This window comes from Scomber scombrus, chromosome 10 (genome assembly GCF_963691925.1).
Source record: "Scomber scombrus chromosome 10, fScoSco1.1, whole genome shotgun sequence".
Lineage (NCBI taxonomy): Eukaryota > Metazoa > Chordata > Actinopteri > Scombriformes > Scombridae > Scomber > Scomber scombrus.
The window spans coordinates 12,766,558-12,785,151 of NC_084979.1; the positions used below are offsets into that span (position 1 = coordinate 12,766,558).

The following is an 18,594-nucleotide window of genomic DNA, read 5'->3' on the forward strand; positions in this document are numbered from 1 at the left end:
TTCAGACCATAATTTATTAAGTTAATTTGACCGAAGAGAAAATAGAAAACCCAATTTGACAAACCACTGAATGAGTAAAATAGTACGGGGATACAATATCAGATTTACATGATCTTATAACATAATGTTACTTACTGTGAAGTCTCCCTAAAACTCAGCACCCGTTTTTCTAACAGTTTGGCAGCCTTTCAATGCAGAGGGCGCGAATTATTTAAATTCAGCGCGCATGCGCAACACAGGTCCCTAACGTCCGATCCTGTTTGTGAAACCAGACATATAGGCTACACGTTTATATATGTCTATGTCAAACCCATTGAGGTTTCTCACAGAGTGATTCATTCAACAGTCTTTCTGAAAAGTTGAACACGTCTCGTTTCGTACAATATTTAAAGCTGAATGGGTTTATACAGCTGTTTTGGATTGTAGTAGTCATCTTTTACTAAGATGAAATCTACATTTCCTATAAGGTTCATGGGCACTTGGAGCTCTTGTCCATGAGAGCTACATGTTGTGATTACAATAAATAGATTTTATTTTTATTTTTTAATCTTTTAATTTAAATATCGACAGATAGGCCTACTGTGTTTCAGAGTATATTGTCGCTATAAATACAATTTAGTTTACAGAGAGGCCAGAAAAGAGGTCTAGTGTAGGCTAAGTGGTAGATATCTTGAAGGACAGGTGGAGCTTCTGCTATCAATAAAAAACATTATTATTGCACAAGAATACAAACTGATATGTGTAATTGTGTTTTATTGTAAATAATCAGTGTATCAATTTCTGATTTATTAAAATACATTTGTATCTATTGCATGGTTTAGACATTTGGTTTGACAACATTTTACCAGAATGAACTGAACACAGAGCAAAATAGTCCAGCAGACCAAAGTCCTGCATTGCACACTATTATTTTTTTATGTCAAATTCCCAGCTGGAGGAAACAGTAAACTAAACTGCATTAATTTCAGTTCACTGTATAATTATGTAATGCTCAGTGGTTGTCATTTTCACTGGATTATCCCATATTAAAGTGCATTTTATGAAATAGCCTAAATCAAACAAAACTGTGCATTTTTACAAAAGAAATAAAAGAATGGCAATAACGCTGGCATCAAATATAAGTGCACTAGTGTTTGTTTGTTTGTCCAGAGTTAACTGTTAAGCCTGAGTCTAACTTGATTCAAATAAATCCTACAGTTACAGTGTAGTTAGAGTGTAGTATATATATTTTAACTAGATCTTGCTGGCAACAGTCATAAAGTGCTCTAAACAGTTTTTCTGCCCTTAGTAAGCATCCTAAATGAAGTGCACCATGCTTTCCTCACACTCTTTGGGCACATTGAGCTTATAGTTATGGCAAACCAACTTATAATTTTTTCCATCATTGTTGTCCCAGTATTCAGCCCCACAAACTTTGTATTGGATAGCAAACTCTAACACTGCTCCTGGCTGCAAGAACGGAGGAACAGGCAGGTGGAAACGAAATGTATCATAACTGATTTGGCCCCCTTCTCCTTCCCAGTTCTTGGTGATGGTGGAAACCCATGAGGCCTTTGTTTCCGTGCAGTTCTTCCACTCTGTAAATGAATAGCGAACTGTGATATCTTTCTCAAAGTCCAAATTGAGGACCTGGGTGATTCCAATGATACCCAATTCAAAACACAAGACTCTCTCCAAACACACTTTTTGCTGATGGAGATGCTGCAGGAACCCTGGATGGTCGCCAGGTTGTAGGGCAAAAACTGGCTTTAAGTATGGCAAGGATATCTCCAAATGCCTTCCATCTGCCAACTCTGCAGCCATTAACAATCTAAAGGTAACATGATGTGGTACAAATGGATCATCTCCAGATTTGAAATGCTTTATATCTTCCAGGTCAAGCCCCAAAGAGTCAACAAACCTTACACCAACATGTCTGCATTGCTTCTTCTTTACTGTGGTGGGAGGCAGAGAGTGAGACCTTTCTCGGATTATGGGTTTAGGTGTAGGTTCACAGGAGAGACTGCGGCGGAGCCCTTGATCTCTTGACACAGAAACTCTGGAGTTTGGGGGGCGGATTGGAACTGGCTTCTTTTCTACATTAGGTTTGTTAGCTTGCAGCATCTCAGTCAGGTTGATAGTCCTGCAGGGTCTTGAGAAACTGCTGCAAGAGCTAGACATCTGCTGTTCAGAGTTTGAAGAGGAGATCCTCTCACGTCCAATAAACCACCCTTGATCCATCCTCTGTGAAAATGGTGTCCTGTTCACCTGTAAAGAAAAATTGAAACACAGTTTATTAGCATTATGTAACATGCCATCTTCAAAATGCACTCCCATCAAAAACATACTGACCCAGCTGTAATATCATTGCCCATCTTTTACACGAAAATGCGTAATCTTTTGAGGCTAAATTGTTAAGATCAACTATTTTGTTGCTGCACGTGATAATACATTAACAGTCACAACAGGAAAGAGATAGTGGGCGTATACTCTAGGAGTACGTGCCAGACTGCATACTCTCTGCCCCTCTCTGACAGTTACAGCATTACTAAAATATCTTTAATATGGTTCGATAAAATGAGACATTGACATCACCTCACCCAATAAAGATGTTGTTTGAGTTATTTAAATCGAAGCTGCTGGGTGCAGCCTGACAGCTTGATCGTCCATTTAAAGTATGATAAAGCTGCGCGTTTCCGTGCGTCACAGAGTCTCCGCTATTGGTCGCAGTCACAACACCTGATTTATACGTGCTGACTGACTTCGTAGCTCTCCAACACTCATACATGTCTGAAGCGTGCTCTCGATGGCGATCTGCTAACATGCGCGCAGTTACTAGGAGCCTACAAGCGGACCACAAAGTCACCGACGCTGCATGGGAGATTGAGTAACTTTATATGAACTGTATATGTGTGCAGTGTTTCTGGTGAATTGCCTCAAAATCAGTGCTCGGCGTTTCCACACATGAATTCGCCATTGTGTATCCACAGTACGCATTCATCGAAGACGGTTTCAATATTTAGTGTAAAAGAGTGAACTAAAGGCGCCAGAACTTCAAGTCCCGTGATGCTCAGCTCCGACGCAAGCGGCGAGCCAGTTAGCAGCAAGTAAACAAACCTGCAGGGACGGCGAACCAAACAAAGCGTATGCTCTGCTTGACCGTCTTGCATTTTTAATGGCGAGGAGGATGACAGTCAATAGATACGCACGTCTGCTGTCACCACTTCATTAAATTAATTAGTGTATTGTTATTCCGCAGCGAGGCGAACCGACCACAACACAGAAGGACGTGTTTAACATTGCAGAGGAGAACTGACTGTCGACATCAGCGCATGATGCATTGCAGCACTTTTGAGAAAATGGGTGTTTTTAGCCTCATTTTCAGAATAGATGATCAGATCCGAGATGTCGGCTGGGTTCTTTAGCTATAGGGTCATTTCATTTTGCTGGATTCAAAAGAATATCCTCTCTGTCGACCTGCAACATGGGGCCCATCATGCAGGAACGCACGGCATCCACGACACTGAAACGCGTCGTCTCCAAAGAGAAGATTCGGGTAAAAAATACAGAAAATAGTGGACCAGCAACCAGGTAGGCCTCATTATACATTGACATATTTCAGCTAAAAGTAATGTCGTCATGTTTTGCCTCAGACACAAGTTAGAGGCGAGCCTTACAAGCCATTATCATGTTTCCACAGTTCAAAGAAAGGTAACAAGATGAAGAAAGCTGCGGGCCAATTGAAAAACGGCCTCCCAGGACCAGGTCAGGATAAGGACACAGTGGCAACAGCGCAGAGGGTGAGTAAAGTGCCTCCTATTAAATAAAAGAAAGATAATGTTTCAACAGTATTGTCCTTTTGAGAGGAGGGGAAGATAGTGTTTCAGTGTTACTCCATAACACAACTTTAATTGTGATTGTTTTTCAGGGTGCACAGCCAAAAGGTGCAAGGGTCAAGTCTGGCACTAAATGGAATAAAAGCAAACCATCCAGGTCTGTGTGGAGCAGGGTTTGCATTCTTACTGAATGCTTTGCTTTTGGTACTGTAAATCCCTAAATCCCCTGCAGCTTTTACTTAAACTCTTCTGTCTCTCCACAGCCCTGAAGAAGAGGGAGATTTAAGACCTCAACTCCGAAAACACTCATCTGCTCAAAGGAAAGAGGAAAATCAACGAATTTCACAATGCAGCAATGAGCTACAGCCGAATCGCGGGGGGATGGGGAAAAATCGGCGAGACCTTTCCCTACCCCTCTCCCCAATATCAGGGCTGCGACACATGCCAACATACCCTCTAACACACTCCCCAGCCCCCACTCCAGAGACACTACCCCAGCACTACAACCACAAGGATGATGACACTGACAGTGCCAGTGATCTGTCAGACTCTGAGAGGCTGCCTGTGCTGCCTTCCCCCTGTACCCCCTGCACCCCTCCTCACCTCAACCTCCGGGCTGAGGTCATCAACACTGATGACTTTCTCCCAGACTTCCCAGGACCCCGTGGGAATCTGGGTGATGAAGAAGAGAGTGAGAAGCCTAGCTACAGTTACCCAGACTTTCTGCCTCCTCCGTTCAACAGCTGGAGCCTGAGGCAGCTGGCAGTGTTTCTTCACACAGAGGGCCGCGGTGCCCCTCGGCCCAAGCCTGTAGGGCACTTAGAGAAGTACCTGGAGAGGCTTCTGCAGCTGGAGTGGCTCCAAATCCAAACAGTGCAAGCAGAGAGCAGCCGCCCGCCTGGGAGCCGTCCAAGGCCACAGGGCTTCCCCTCTGCCACTACTGCTCACCCACCCAGGCCTCACACAGCTCCACCATCCCGACTCAACTCCCCTAAAGGGCTGCGGCACACACAGCGGGCCTTTCCGTTTGCACCTGTCAACAATCCCCCATCACCTGCCTCTGCCCAGCACCAGCCCTCCCGCTTTCCAGTTTGCCCCCACTGTCACATTCGTTACCCACTCTGCAATGGAAGCTGCTCTGCATATGCCTACCAGCGTCACTCACGGCTCAGCCCACTGCTTGAGCGCAGAGCCCGACCTGGGGTGCCAGCAAAAAGGAGCAGCAGTGAGACCCGAGCAACCTCCACCGAAGGTAGGAGCCCAGGAGGACAAGGAGGAGGTGGAGGTGGCGGAGGAGCCCAGACCCCAGTTAGCCCCTCAGCAGGAAGGAGTCATCTCAGGCAGATGCAGGCTGCGGGCAATGCCCGTAAGCAACCCCAGGAATTTGGAACAAACCCAAACATCAGAGGTCAGGTGAGGAAAAGCCGCATCAGAGCCAACTCTGAGACAGATGTGAAAAAGGAGCCCAGTGGCGTTAAAGCAGCAGGTGCAGAGAAACGTGTTTTTGCTGCTAGTAAGAAAGAGGTCATCACCTCAAAGAGAGTAGAGAAGGAGTGGCAGAGGACAGAGGCAGGAGGTCAGGCCTCTAAAACTGCCATGAAAAGAGCAGCTAAAGAGCCGCAGTCTCTCTCCAAAGCACCGCTTGGTAGTAAGCAGAATGGCAAAACAAAAAATGTGCACTTTGTTGCAAAGTAACCCCTATAGGCCTTTAGTGCTTTACTTACTGGTTGCTTGGTATAGGAGCTTAAACCTATGCTTGCTTTCTGTGTAATACTAACATGTTATAACTGTTGTGCAGCAGTCTAAATCAGTCAGCAGTCTGCATCCTTCAAAAGGTCAAAACACCAATAGGTTGAGCAGCTAGAATAGAGATATAACAACAATGACTTCAAAGTGTAGTATGACAATAGAGCAGAATTATACACTATATCTCATTCAAAATGTACAGTAAATATATACAATAATGTTTGACTGTGAACACTTGGATTCAATAAACATAGCTTTTATGTTAACTGAAGCCTGTTGCACTGCACAGTCATCTCTCAGTATGCTACTAATGTTAAAATAGACATCTACAATACCTTTCAGTATCAGTAATACATAGTGAAGTTTGACATGGATCATAACATTTTAGTCATCCAATATGACCATAACCATTCCTAGTAGTTTTTAATGTTGGAATGTATTTGTTCTCAATGCTCTTACTTTACTTGATGTTGCTTTTTATCTTTTCTTTTGTGCCTAATTTTTTAAGACAATATGTTCAGTTATAGCATCTTTGGCTGAAAGGAGGCGCAATAAATGGCGGTATACTGCAGTTATGTACTTTGTTTCTTGTGCAATGGTTTTAGATTTTTAGTTACAAGGGCTTTTCATGTTTGAACAGCTTGAATTGTAGTCTATGATAATATACTGTATTTTGCATAGAGCTGAGCTCTTTCTATCATTGAAGACAGTGTAATGTTTGCTACGAATGTAAATGCATATTTTTCCAGATTTTATATACCATAGTTATATTTATGAAAAGTGTTGTAGTTGACTCGTATCTATCATTGTCATTATTATGTTTACATTTTCATGCACAAAAAGAAAAATGTAGTAAAAGAGCTGAATGTAAGCTTATGTCTACTGTGCTGTACCATTGGTCAGTCCTGTGATCCAGTAGAAATTCAACACATCAATAGCTGTTAGGCTGTAACATGAGTAAAATTATACATATCACCTCCATATTCCACTACATACTTGAAGTCTAGAACACTGTGTTTACATTAGTGTCTTATCTGTCTCCTGTGATTTACCATGTGCATTCGATTCATGGGAACACTACATTAATGTAAATGACGTGATATGCATTCAGATTGCACCTCTTTACTTAATATTCATGTAGTATCAAAGCCATAGATAAGCATCCAGGAGAGGTAATGTTATTATAAATGTACATTATGTTGACAAGCACGCAGAAAGATTGTTGTATGTATTTTCTCAATGTTGAATGCAAGTATTTGTAAGGCATAGCAAATAAATGTTTTGCACTCAAAGGGCATTGGTTTGTTTGCCATTCTTTGGAACACATGAAAAATAATGCACAGTTCACAACTGTCTTTATTACTGAATACACTGCTAAAGCACAAACAAACAATTATGCATATTTGGTCATTAAATGCTAATTATTGCAATCATAAGAAAATCAAATCATAGTAGCATATGTATATGAACTGTAAATGTAAGTATTACAAGGTGTATTGTAGTTAGAAAATGTGGTTTATACTTAAATTTTGCATATTAAGATTTTAACTTTGGTGCTTAGAATCCGATCAGATCACAGAGAAGTCATTTCATATGAAGTATTTCTAACATTTTTCTCTTATTTGTGTTCACCTGAGCTGGTCTAGTCCCAGACAGACAGATGCCACCATGATGACAGTCTTCCATACCAAGTACTACAGTGGCAAGACATCAAAATGATTATGATTAAATCCTCCTCTGACCTGGAAATGGTTTTAGTAGCTGGCGAAGCTGCTTTTCTCTGTCATTCACACACCCTGCAACAAAGAACATGCATATATGCAGTATTTAAAAATCATGGAATGATCAAGGCCTTTTCACGTCCAAATAATCAAATACCAAGGTTTTATCTGCACGCATAAGAGTGCGTTACTCGCAAAACTTTAAAAAAAAAATTCTACTCAAAAAGTTTGCAGTAGTAGCAAATTTTGGTTACCTAAGTGTGTGTTTGCAGTGAAACATGAACTGCCAAATGTTTCTAGGTTGACGTCCTCTCGATAAACAGGCCCATCCTTCCACATAAGATCATAGCCACCCACCCTTTTCTCCTTGCCAGTCAACCTAATGAGACAAACCACAGTCAACTAGAACACAGCTCCAGCATCCATCCTATGTTATACTGCATTCGCCCTGCAAGTTGTATATTGTTACTGTGGCACAGTCTGTTTCACAGTTTTTTTGAAGATGTTTCTTACCACCTATGTTCTTCACTTTCAAATATGCCATAACCCAGGGCTCAAAAGATTCTACTTTAAAATGTTTAAGAAAAAAAAAGAAAGAAAGTAAAATAAAGTATGTGATGTCGTTAATAAAAGTAGAAACAGGAAGCCCCTGCACCTTGTCACCTCATAACGAAAAAAGAAATTACAATCTGTCTCTGAACAAAAAGGCTTTTACCTTCCCTCCATGTCGACAACATTCAAAGTGTCTTCCAGCAGTCTGCACTTCATCTCATAATCCTCTTGACTACTGGGTGTGTGTGACGGGGAGGCATTCACCTCAATTAACCACCTGCAAGAGATGGAGGACATTTATTTAGCCTTTTGAGGCAATATCTGACCAATCCTCGATGAACAGCAAACAGTTCAATGAAGACTGTTAAGTAAAGTACATGCAAGTTAATAAATGTGATGATATTTGCCCTGAAGAGAGGCACTGTCATTAGTGTGTGTGTGTGTGTGTTATTATCTACAACAGGAATAACTTGAAGTTCATGAATCTGCTAGAATTTAACACAGCACAAATAATATATAAAGCCAAAAATAATATACTGCCAGGTAATATACAAAAACTGTTCTTTGTAAAAGAGGGGCTTATCATTTGAAACGAAAATTTTAATTTAAAAACTCTGTGTTTGTACCACTATGAAGACTTTGTGTGTATATGGAAAGGAAGGAAAAGTTGTGGTAACTGTTAAAAGTTGTATTTTATTGATACCTGGTGGATACATAGAATTGGGATATTTGTTTATACATTGTATATATGAATTTATGGATGAGTAGAAAGGGGTGGGAATAATAAGTGTATACGTCTTCCTACACTTTTTTTTAACATATTTAATTTGTGTTTATCAGAATGTTTATTGAGCTATTGTATATGTTTGTTATTCATTTCATTTAACTGTCATTATTTTTTTGTTTTTATGTTATGTTATTTTTTTATTTTCCTATATTTGAAATACAAAAAAAAAAAGACAAAAAAAATATTGCATACCTGACCATTTTTCAGGTATGCTCTGCAGATTTATGGAGTTATTCAGACTATGGCTATTTGTGGAGCTGAACACAGAGATTTAGTGCTTTGTTTTAAAGCATCTAGGTAGGCAAGTGGTCAGCCATGTTCACTTGTCTGTTGGCCTGCTTTTCTGGGCATGCATGTCTTACTTAGTGCTTGATGTTTGACAGTAAATATGTGTGGGTGAAGATGCACTGTGTTGATATGCGTACAATGTGTGTGTACAGTTGGAGCACTTACGGTTTGAGGTTCTGATCCAATAGAATGTCATACCCATAGAGTTCAAAGCAGTGTTTGTCATTTATAATGACTTTTTGTACACTCTGTAGGCTGCGGACAAAGATGTTATCCATCTCTTTAAATAGGGTTTCTACCGTCTCTCTACCATGCTTTGCAGTTAGGTACCTTCGAAGCTGCTGTATCTGCCATTTACATCCCTATGTAGATATGAATAAAAAGTACAAAGAATTGGTTTAAGTGGATGCATTTCAGTAACGTTGACATAAATATAACATGATATATTACCTATCCTTTGTAGTTTTTGAATTGCACACCTTTTCGGGATCATAGTCGGGTGCTGTTTTTTGAACAGCCACATTGGTGAGGTGCATATCTGAAAAAAGTCACTAAGGAAGAATTTGGGGGCTTTAATGATGTAATCACGCCTTCCATGGCGACACAGTTAGGAACAACAGCCTGAGAAACTAGGTCACACCAGCCTATTTAAAACTGACTTTGCTTGAATATTTCGTTAGGCAAAGGTTCAACTTGTTCAGGGAATGACTGACACACATACTAAAAACTAAGCACCAGACATAATAAACATAAACATATCAACATTCAAATTCCACAATACCAAAAAAGGATACACTTGTCATCAATACTGCTAAGGGAGAAGCGGGTGCTTGAGAAGCGGGCAAAGCCATCTCGATACAGCCATGCTGTCAAGGGAACATACTGAAACACAAGAACACACATGCACACACACTGATTAACAGATGGTGCAAAATTTACACTTTGTATAAGAATTGCCATTTTTAAAGTTTATAACATACAGATGTGACTAGGACATAGACCCTCAGATCAAATTTCCTGCCTGTGGGGAGAAAATGCATATAAAGTACTGAAACAAGGATTGTAACATTTCTGTATGCTAATTTATGCTCCTGTTCCCAATTTTTTTTTTAAATGGGATTTACAATAACTGTATTGTTACATTACCATTAATTAGGTAGGGGTTCTCTATATAGCGCTGGGCCACATAGCTTTCCACTTGAGCTGCATCCTTTTGCTCCTCTGAGCGGGTGCCATCCTGTGTAAGCACAATATTATCAATCTGAATATGTGGGTGTGTAAGTAGTTTGTCTGTGTTTCTGCTTATTCATTGTTATTAGTAACTTCATTTACACCAAACTATTGATATATCAGTACACATTACCTTCTTCCAATCCATGATGTCTTTCAGTTTCCTGAACAGGAAGATGCCTTTCCCTTGAGATTTTGCTACCTATATAAACATACTAGTAAATTTCCATAATTCAAATGCAGTTTGTTGGGGACATTGAAATACTAACCAACGTTTTAAAACATAATAGTCAGCCTCACTTTATAAAGTCACATTATTGCACTGTTTAACATCTGTGGTCAACTTTGGCTTACTGGCTTCATGATCCAGGTGCTGCCAGGGCTTCTTTTAAATTCCTCTACAAAGAGATGATACTCGCTGGGCAGTGCAAAGGTGCAGGGGAAAAAATCACATTTGGATGCCTCCAGGCGGCCTACATCTCTCTCAAGATTCTTCCGGTATCTTTTAAGGTTTTTCACCATGAGGTTTTTGCGAGTCAGCTGAAACATAGAACATAGAAAAACAGGAAAAATACTTTTGAACTGAACGATGTGCTTAATACGAAATCTACAGTTCATAGCACGCTAGACGAATGCTGCCTTACCTCATAATGGTTGCGGAAGTGGTTTATCTTTACATGTTCCTCCATGTAGGAATGATCAAAATTCTCCCTTAGCCAGCCCACATCACACCAGTTGAAGTCCCATTCTCCATCACTGTGAGAAAAAAACCAAACAGATACCACATGCAAACCACAAATAAAACTGATAAGCTGATGTGACTATGACCACACAATCCTACTCACTCTTTGACTTCAACCCAGCCTGGTCTTTGCCGCAGGACATCCTGTATGGTGTTGAGTAGGCCACATTTGTAATGCACACAAGTCTTTCCTTCCCTGAGGATACATTGGAACATAGTCAATGTAAGACAATACTTGTAACCATCTTAAAAGCACTTAAAAAACAATTTAAAAACACCACTCACCGCTCCTCACTTTTTCCATAGTCATATGCACCTTTGTATCCAGATGTCTTCAAAGATTAAGAAAGCAAACCTAGATTTAAACTCAAATACAAGTGCTACAAGCTACACATAAAATAACAACTACTCATAGCTAATTACTAGCTTAGACTGCTATTCAATATAGGCCCATTTTATGCTTCTCGTGTATTTCTTTATTGTTACATGACAGGCAAAACCTATTTTGCTAATTATTTCAAATGTGTGTTAGTTGGAAGAGATCAATAAATAAAAAGTGTAGACTTATATCTACTGGTATACTCTTATCAGTGCTTATTTAAATCGAAAACCTTTAGACAACACTGAAACATCGTGCTTTCTACTTACCTTATATTTTGACATGGGTGACCACACACTGGAATTATAGTTGTAACTGTAACTATATATATATATCTATATTTTTGTGTAACTCTAGTTAGCAACAGCCTGCAGAGTTAACACGAAACCTACAACGCTTCTTAGCCGTGTTTGGCAACAGCTGTTGTCATGGTAACCACGCCACCAATCGACAAATGAAGATTGTACTAGCGTACGTTCTGTAAAACAACAGAGACATTATAAATGGGATAGGACGTCTGATTACCGTGAAATAAATTCAAATGTATTTTGACCTGAACGTACATTAAAACATTTGCTGTCCCGTGGCAAATTAAGAAAATGAGGAGAGCTCAAACGGCCCCAGTGGAAATTATTACGGGGTCAAGTTTTCTTTTGCTTTGTAGGTTTGCTGAGTGTGAATGGGTGAATGATATGCAAATTATAAAGCCCTTGGATAAAAACCCTATGGTACAGTCATTTACCATTTATTTAACATGTATAAATTGTATCGTCATTTTAAAACAGCTACTTTAAAACAGTTATTTTTATTCAGCTTGTTTTAATCCATCAGGTTTTAAGTTAATATTAGTGCAGTATGAGCAAACGGCATTATTAATTAAAACAACTGCAGCTCATTCAGAACGCTGCAGCCCGAGTTTTGACCAGAACAAAGAGATCAGATCACATTACTCCAGTTCTAAAGTCTTTACACTGGCTCCCAGTCAGCTATAGAATAGATTTTAAAGTTATGCTACTGGTCTACAAATCACTGAATGGTTTAGGTCCAGAAAACATTAATGACATGTTAGTAGAATATAAACCCAGTAGAGCTCTGAGATCTACTGACTCAGGTCAGATAGTGGAGCCCAGAGTTCAGACTAAACATGGTGAAGCAGCTTTTAGCTGTTATGCTGCACACAACTGGAACAAACTACCGGCAGAACTGAAATCAGCCCCAACTGTGAATATTTTTAATTTTTAAAAACACTTCTTTTCTCCTGTGCTTATGATTGAGCTCTTTCAAAGCACTTTAAATTTTAATCTTTCATTTGCACTCTATGTCCTTTTAATGATTTTAAAGCAAATCATTATTTTATGCTGCAATCTTATTTTTAATGCTCTATTATAGTATTTTATTTCTCTCTCTTTCTATGTTTCTGTACTTTGTTTTTATTATTAGTGTGTGTGTGTGGGGTGGGGGTGGGGGGGGGGGTATGTATGTGTTTACTATGATTGGGTTGTATTTTTATTTCTCAAATTCCATGGTTTTTTTTCCAATTTTTTCTGTTAAATGTTTCTTTTATGTAAAGCACATTGAGTTGCCACTGTGTATGAAATGTGCTATATAAATAAAACTGCCTTGCCTTGCCTTGCCTTGCCTTAATAAACTGATGGCCCCTATGAATGTATGAACCCTCGACTTTACTATAGAATCACCACTTAGTGGCGCCAAACCCTCATCTAACAGTAGATTGATGCCTCATTGTAACCTATATTGCAGGTTAACTTGACTTATTGCATATTTTTCCTTAAACATAGGTAGGCTATTATATTATATCTCAGTATTAAATATGTATTTCTTAATAAAAGTAATTAACATATCGTATAGTAGTATAGTAGTATCTATATACTTTTTACATATACTTATTTACTAATATGTATTATCTATGTTAACAATCTGTGTTTTTGGATATGTGAATGGAAGCTAAATAGGCTTAAAGGCAAAAAACAAGGCAACATTTGTTTTAACTTTGCAAATGCAAAGAAGATAAAACAGTGTAAGCTGCAGATGAGATCTGTTCTCCACTGCCTACTGCTATTTCTCTGTTATTATACTGTATGCGTTATTTCCACTTGTCTATGTGATATTCTGAATTAATCATATCAAACCTATTATGGAAATTGTCAGATAAACAAAATAAAAATATTGATTGATATTGTTCCTCAAGCTATTTTTAAGTATCCACAACCAAATGTGAACCACCAATAAGAGAACATACACCATTTGCATATTTTTAGCAAAGATAAAATCAGTGGCCATATTGCAAACTTAGCACTTTTCTGTGTGATTTTAAGATTACAAAACATGCCCAGGGCAAGGTAAGTGCACCCAGTGATTTGCCATAACAGGAGGATTATGAAGAAAACAGCCTGGAGTGGAGAGAGCTGGGTCATACTTGATCTTTGACCTCTTGCTGTGAAGTTTAAGAAACATTGTGTGTGGTTCAGTGAGAAAGCACACTCCCTGCAAATTCAGTCTCTCACACATCAGCTAATACTTCGTGGATTGTATACAATCTCTTTAGGTTTCTTACTGACAGAGAATAATGTTGTTTCAAGATGCTTTACTTTCCCTCCAAATATTACTGGTAAACGTATTGTTTATCCTTTGGTTGTTGTTTATGTTATAAAACCCTGGTAGTTTGGGGTACCAGGTTATTCTCTATTTCTGACTGCTGGCTCAATCTTATACCCAGTTCTAAAAAAACATTTACATTTATTGTTTTAGACATCTTTTTGTCAATACTGTACAATACCTGAGTCAGATTCCTGTGAAATCTAAATAAATGGGTAACATCTCCCGTCATGTGACTTTTTCTTTTTCAGCCACCCACCACCAATCAAACAATCAACCACACTTTAGACTGACACAAATAATCAGAACAGGCAAGAATTAAGAGGGCCTTAAAATTAATTTTGACGTATGATTTTGCCAGTCACTCAAGTGCCCACAGTAGTAAATAAATAAGCCTGGCCTCTCAGCAGTGTGTAATAGGATAGGCCAGCTGAGCCAAAACCAAGTCTCAAAACCTCCTTGACTATGCTGATAAGCTTTAGCATCAAGTGTGTTCTTTTGGGGGAGGGGGGGTTGTATTCTATTTCATTGAAATTACAGCTATTACAAAACATAATAGTTGATAGATAGTTGGAATAACTGATTTTCTACTAGGTGTTGTCATATAGGATTTTTTCTAATAGTGAGAAAAAGAAGAAAAGACAAAAAAGACACACATAAAAATTAAAAAAAAGAATTGTGGTAGTGTCATAGTTCATGTCCAAAACAGCTGGCTATAAGATGGCATCAGTTTTCTTTCAAACTTTATCAACAACATCTGTTTGGGCAGGCCTCAGATAAGACAACCATACACTTTTCTTTCATCATGTTTGATTCATTGGAGATGTGCATGTGTGTTAATTTCATGTCCAAAGAATTGTCAATAAAACTTCCCATCTCCAGATCAGCTGTCCATGTCATATTTAATCTCTCCAATCCATCAAAAATAATTGATAACAGGCAAAAACCAAGAAAAAAAGAAAAAAGAATTGATTAGATTTTTTCAAATAGATTTGTGAAAAAACATAATGGAAACACATTAACTCATTGAAAAAAACATTTAGAATTTGGATTATATCTGAGTTTGAAGGTGCAAAGGACCTTAAGTCCTAGGTTTAAAGATGATCTGAAAATCCAAGCCAAAAGTTTGAATTTCTCGAATGATCACAGTTACTCAGATTTATAAATTTGCAGGAAAAACATTTGAGCCAACCATAAATTTCCTTGTTTTTAACACAATATAGTCAGTTTACTGCATTATCTTCATATAAAGTGCTGTGAATTAGTCTTTTGCAAGGAGTTTCCATGTTCATTACAAATCTCATTTTCAACTTTGGTGCTTTGTGTTTCGTGACAGTTTGGTTATTGAAGCATTTTTCAGTCCATGTCTTACAAAACCCTGCCTCTGCAAAACGGTATTTCTTAATCCTTTAAACCAAAGGTTCCAACCAGGGGTCAAACTCTCAGTAAGTTTTTATTTTGAGGCAGATTTCCTGAATTTGTGGCTGTGCAACAGTTTTTGGTTTGGGCAGTCTCCCCTCCGGCGAATTTTTATCAGTCTCGTAGTAGCTCTACCTATTATGTTCGTAATGTTTGGCTAACCACTCATGTTTTTGTCCTTATGCAACTTGAAAAAAACAATGCCATGATTACCAGTATTTTGGAGTGGAAATTGTTTGTCAGGATCAACCCATGGGATACTCTCTTTTAAACATGTAGCCAGTGTTTTCTATGGATCTCAAGTGGAATTCCAACTTTATTGTCCAATTTAGATTGTCATTTTAAATCTAGGTTTATCTTTGAAAGGCCCTCTTTTACTGGCTTAGTTTGACAACGTTGATTTTAACCACGGTGTGGGTTCTGCATAAATCTCAATACCTCGACTCACTGTGAAGCATCCTGCGGGTTACACATTTTCCACTGGGTGATAGTCATCAGTCCTGGTAAACCATATGCTCCTCAACAGTGACCACAAAGCAGGAAATCTGTGAGATCCAGGGGCATCAGCTGTTACTCATAAGGGAGGCATCTTGCTGACTTAAGGGCGATAATCCTCTCCTTGGAATGATGTTCTGTTTGATGGAAAGTTCAGCTCGGCCATAGATCTTTCTACAGAGTCGTAGCCTGTTCAAGCTCTTCTCCACATGCAGAGGAAACACCTCCAGTATGCTAATTATTTAGGATAAGGAAGAAAAGGCAAGTTAGGGTAAAGCTTTGAGGCATGAAGTGGTGAAAGGGGCAACGTGTGTGCTGTGCCATCTGTACACTATAAGGTGTCCAGAGAGTAGTTTGAGGTCAGACCTGCTATTGTGAAATGACAGACTACAAAACTACAAAGAGTATTCCACTAATGCTGTCAGGGTTTGAAGTGTAGATATGATTATGAACTGTCAGTTAAAGATCATATCTAAATAACTCTATCCAACTGATACAGAGAGTAACATTTCAATCACAATTTCAAGATGGCAGGACAGGAATGAGGAGCATGTAGTGTGGCTTTTTGTCTGTACTGAAAAAGGTTTTCAGTGGCTCTACATCACAGCCACTTACTTTTTGAACTTGATTTTACTGATGCATAGAACCATTGTACACGGCAGTTCATCAGATTCATTTCAACGAGCTTACATATCTGAGGCTTCTGAGATGTTAATGCCACCTGTTTATTGTTTTGCGGCTCCCTACCTCAGTAGACCCACAGTACTCCAGGGGTAATGAGTCTGCAAATCCCCTGGCTTTGCACACCCAAAATGTTTTCTAATAAAACAGAAGTGGAGGCCAAGAAAAACAGGACAAAGTGGCAGCTGGAAACCTTCTGAAATGTATTACATTCCTGTATGCCTTACAGTTAAGCCTGGAGTACATTGCATTGAGTTTCCCTCTGCTGACTAGATCAAGCACAGCTACAATCAGCACCTCACAAACAGATGTTGGCAGGCAAAAACATTAGCATACAGTATGTTAGGTGTGATGTGAAACCATATGTCTGACTTAAGTAAATGCAAGTAGAAAAATATCAAAATCTGATATTCAGCAAATGGGCATTAAAGAAGAAATCACACCAACAAGAATTTTCAATCTGGGAAACCTTGGTAGGTCCGGGATGGTTTATAATTTTTGCAGTGCTTATAAACAATGCCATGGCAAAAACAAATGTATGAGGCAAACCATAAGTATTAATTTTAACAATGTGTGGCATATTGCGATGAGAATAAAGTGAAAACGATTTCATGAGGCTTATGATTATGTTTCACACCATTAATCCATTTTTATTGTCTTGATCAACTATGCCAAACCAAGGAGACCATTTTAAGTGCCTATTTTGTGTAAATAAGCACCCATGTTCATTTAAAGTTACACCACATGTCAGGTTGTAAAAGGTCTGTCACAGAAAAACCCAAAATGATATCTTGAAAACATGTATGCATCATCTGACTGCTAAACCACACGCAGTCAACTTTGTGATAGCGCTCTGTCTCCACAACTCTGGTAAGGAGAAAGAAAACAGAATATGGTCTTCATTTATCTGGAATTCTTTCTGTTTCCCAGCTTGTGGAACGTGCCAGAGAATTGGGGTATGGCACAAACCCCTAGCCTTGGGGAATTTGGGAAGGAACCAGAGGGCAGTCATGAGTCAGACATATTTAGGTTTAGTGGGTGCCTCTGTAGGAAAGTACAAATCCAGGACATTTACTGTAAATAAGTCAGAGAGTGAGACATTAAATTGTATGGGAGACTTTTGATCATAGTCCTAAAAGATCTAAGCTCAAATTTCCAATTCATATGTATGTGTTTCAAGTAAATGTGTTTTAAGTTTTAAGTGTTTTAACTGTGCAGGTGTGAGTATATATACCTCAATTTCAGCAGAAATTTTTTTTTTTTGCCTTTAAGATAGTCCATCTTTGGACAAATATTTCCACAAATGATGGAGAAACAGTACAGTCATATGAACAGGTATCATCTTGTCTTCCTCTGTTTCAGTCTTCTATGGTGGTGTAGCGTTTGATAGTACTCCACAGGAGGCAACACTAAGTGAGAGGAAATTGAGGTTGGAAGCTCAGTGAAGCAGGTTTGTTTTTATAATAGTGATCTGAGTGAACTGCAGGTTAACCCCTCATTAATTCTCCTGCTGGCCCTTTTTTCACCCCTATCTGCACTTAATTTTCAAAGCTGTTCCCATTTAGTGCACATTGTGTTATGCATGAACACAGAAATTCAGAAACATGCACATACATTCCACAGTAAGATTGACAGACAGAAATAATCAATTCAATTGAGCTGAATTCAATTAAACAAAATATTTTAGCAAGACTCAAAATTAATTTGACCAATAATTTGATCGCCCCTACTGTGATTGCCCATTTGAACAGTTAACTTTAACAGAACTGTCAGTGTTCAACAACCCTCCCATTGCCAGGAGCGGGCAGGGTGTGGTCCTTACTGAAATTTGATTGGTATTTTATATCTGGTTGCTATTAAGTCAACAAATGCCTGACATTTACGACCCATACCTCTTCTGGTGATGCTCTGTCTGGCCTTAACTGCAGCCATCATTAGTTTTTGCTTGTTTTGTGAGCTTTATACATTCAGTCTGGTCTTCAGTAAAAGAAACACATGCTCAAGTTGACTGAAGTCAGGTGATTGACTCAGCCGTTCAACAACATTCCTCTGTTTGGAACCATAAAACACCCTGGATGCTTTGGCTGCATGTTCAGGGTCATCATCCTGCTGCATGACCTCCG

General features: G+C 38.9%; 3 protein-coding genes across 4 annotated transcripts; 1 reads left to right on the top strand and 2 right to left on the bottom strand.

Moving 5' to 3' along the window:
* Positions 1-745: 745 nt before the first annotated feature.
* On the bottom strand, positions 746-2,639 carry ppp1r3da (protein phosphatase 1, regulatory subunit 3Da). Of its 2 annotated transcripts, none has more exons than XM_062427553.1 (2): positions 2,580-2,639; positions 746-2,247 (listed from the first exon to the last, which is right to left on the bottom strand). In XM_062427553.1, the coding sequence occupies exon 2, from the start codon at positions 2,218-2,220 to the stop codon at positions 1,297-1,299; it is 924 nt and encodes a 307-aa protein (XP_062283537.1). In that variant the 5' UTR covers positions 2,221-2,247; positions 2,580-2,639; the 3' UTR covers positions 746-1,296. The 2 variants fall into 2 exon arrangements, with proteins under 2 accessions (XP_062283537.1, XP_062283538.1); XM_062427554.1 differs by having other exon boundaries at positions 2,575-2,628.
* A 473-nt stretch (positions 2,640-3,112) lies between these two features.
* On the top strand, positions 3,113-6,821 carry fam217ba (family with sequence similarity 217 member Ba). Its single transcript, XM_062427448.1, has 4 exons — positions 3,113-3,570; positions 3,680-3,779; positions 3,908-3,972; positions 4,079-6,821. The coding sequence occupies exons 1-4, from the start codon at positions 3,464-3,466 to the stop codon at positions 5,508-5,510; spliced, it is 1,704 nt and encodes a 567-aa protein (XP_062283432.1). The 5' UTR covers positions 3,113-3,463; the 3' UTR covers positions 5,511-6,821.
* A 465-nt stretch (positions 6,822-7,286) lies between these two features.
* ttll9 (tubulin tyrosine ligase-like family, member 9) lies at positions 7,287-11,544 on the bottom strand. The gene is made up of 14 exons (XM_062427680.1): positions 11,530-11,544; positions 11,167-11,213; positions 10,985-11,077; positions 10,784-10,895; positions 10,494-10,679; positions 10,273-10,341; positions 10,056-10,146; positions 9,890-9,930; positions 9,704-9,791; positions 9,389-9,447; positions 9,075-9,271; positions 7,998-8,111; positions 7,537-7,661; positions 7,287-7,357 (listed from the first exon to the last, which is right to left on the bottom strand). The coding sequence occupies exons 1-14, from the start codon at positions 11,542-11,544 to the stop codon at positions 7,287-7,289; spliced, it is 1,308 nt and encodes a 435-aa protein (XP_062283664.1).
* Positions 11,545-18,594: the final 7,050 nt, after the last annotated feature.

Excerpts from the sequence above, each read along its gene's own strand:
- ppp1r3da (XM_062427553.1), bottom strand. The coding sequence starts at position 2,220 with ATGGATCAAGGGTGGTTTATTGGACGTGAGAGGATCTCCTCTTCAAAC.
- fam217ba (XM_062427448.1), top strand. The coding sequence starts at position 3,464 with ATGGGGCCCATCATGCAGGAACGCACGGCATCCACGACACTGAAACGC. Across the intron at positions 3,780-3,907 it reads CAGTGGCAACAGCGCAGAGG|GGTGCACAGCCAAAAGGTGC; the intron begins GTGAGTAAAGTG and ends ATTGTTTTTCAG. Across the intron at positions 3,973-4,078 it reads AATAAAAGCAAACCATCCAG|CCCTGAAGAAGAGGGAGATT; the intron begins GTCTGTGTGGAG and ends GTCTCTCCACAG.
- ttll9 (XM_062427680.1), bottom strand. Across the intron at positions 11,078-11,166 it reads TATGGAAAAAGTGAGGAGCG|GGAAGGAAAGACTTGTGTGC; the intron begins GTGAGTGGTGTT and ends ATGTATCCTCAG. Across the intron at positions 10,680-10,783 it reads ACTTCCGCAACCATTATGAG|CTGACTCGCAAAAACCTCAT; the intron begins GTAAGGCAGCAT and ends TCTATGTTTCAG.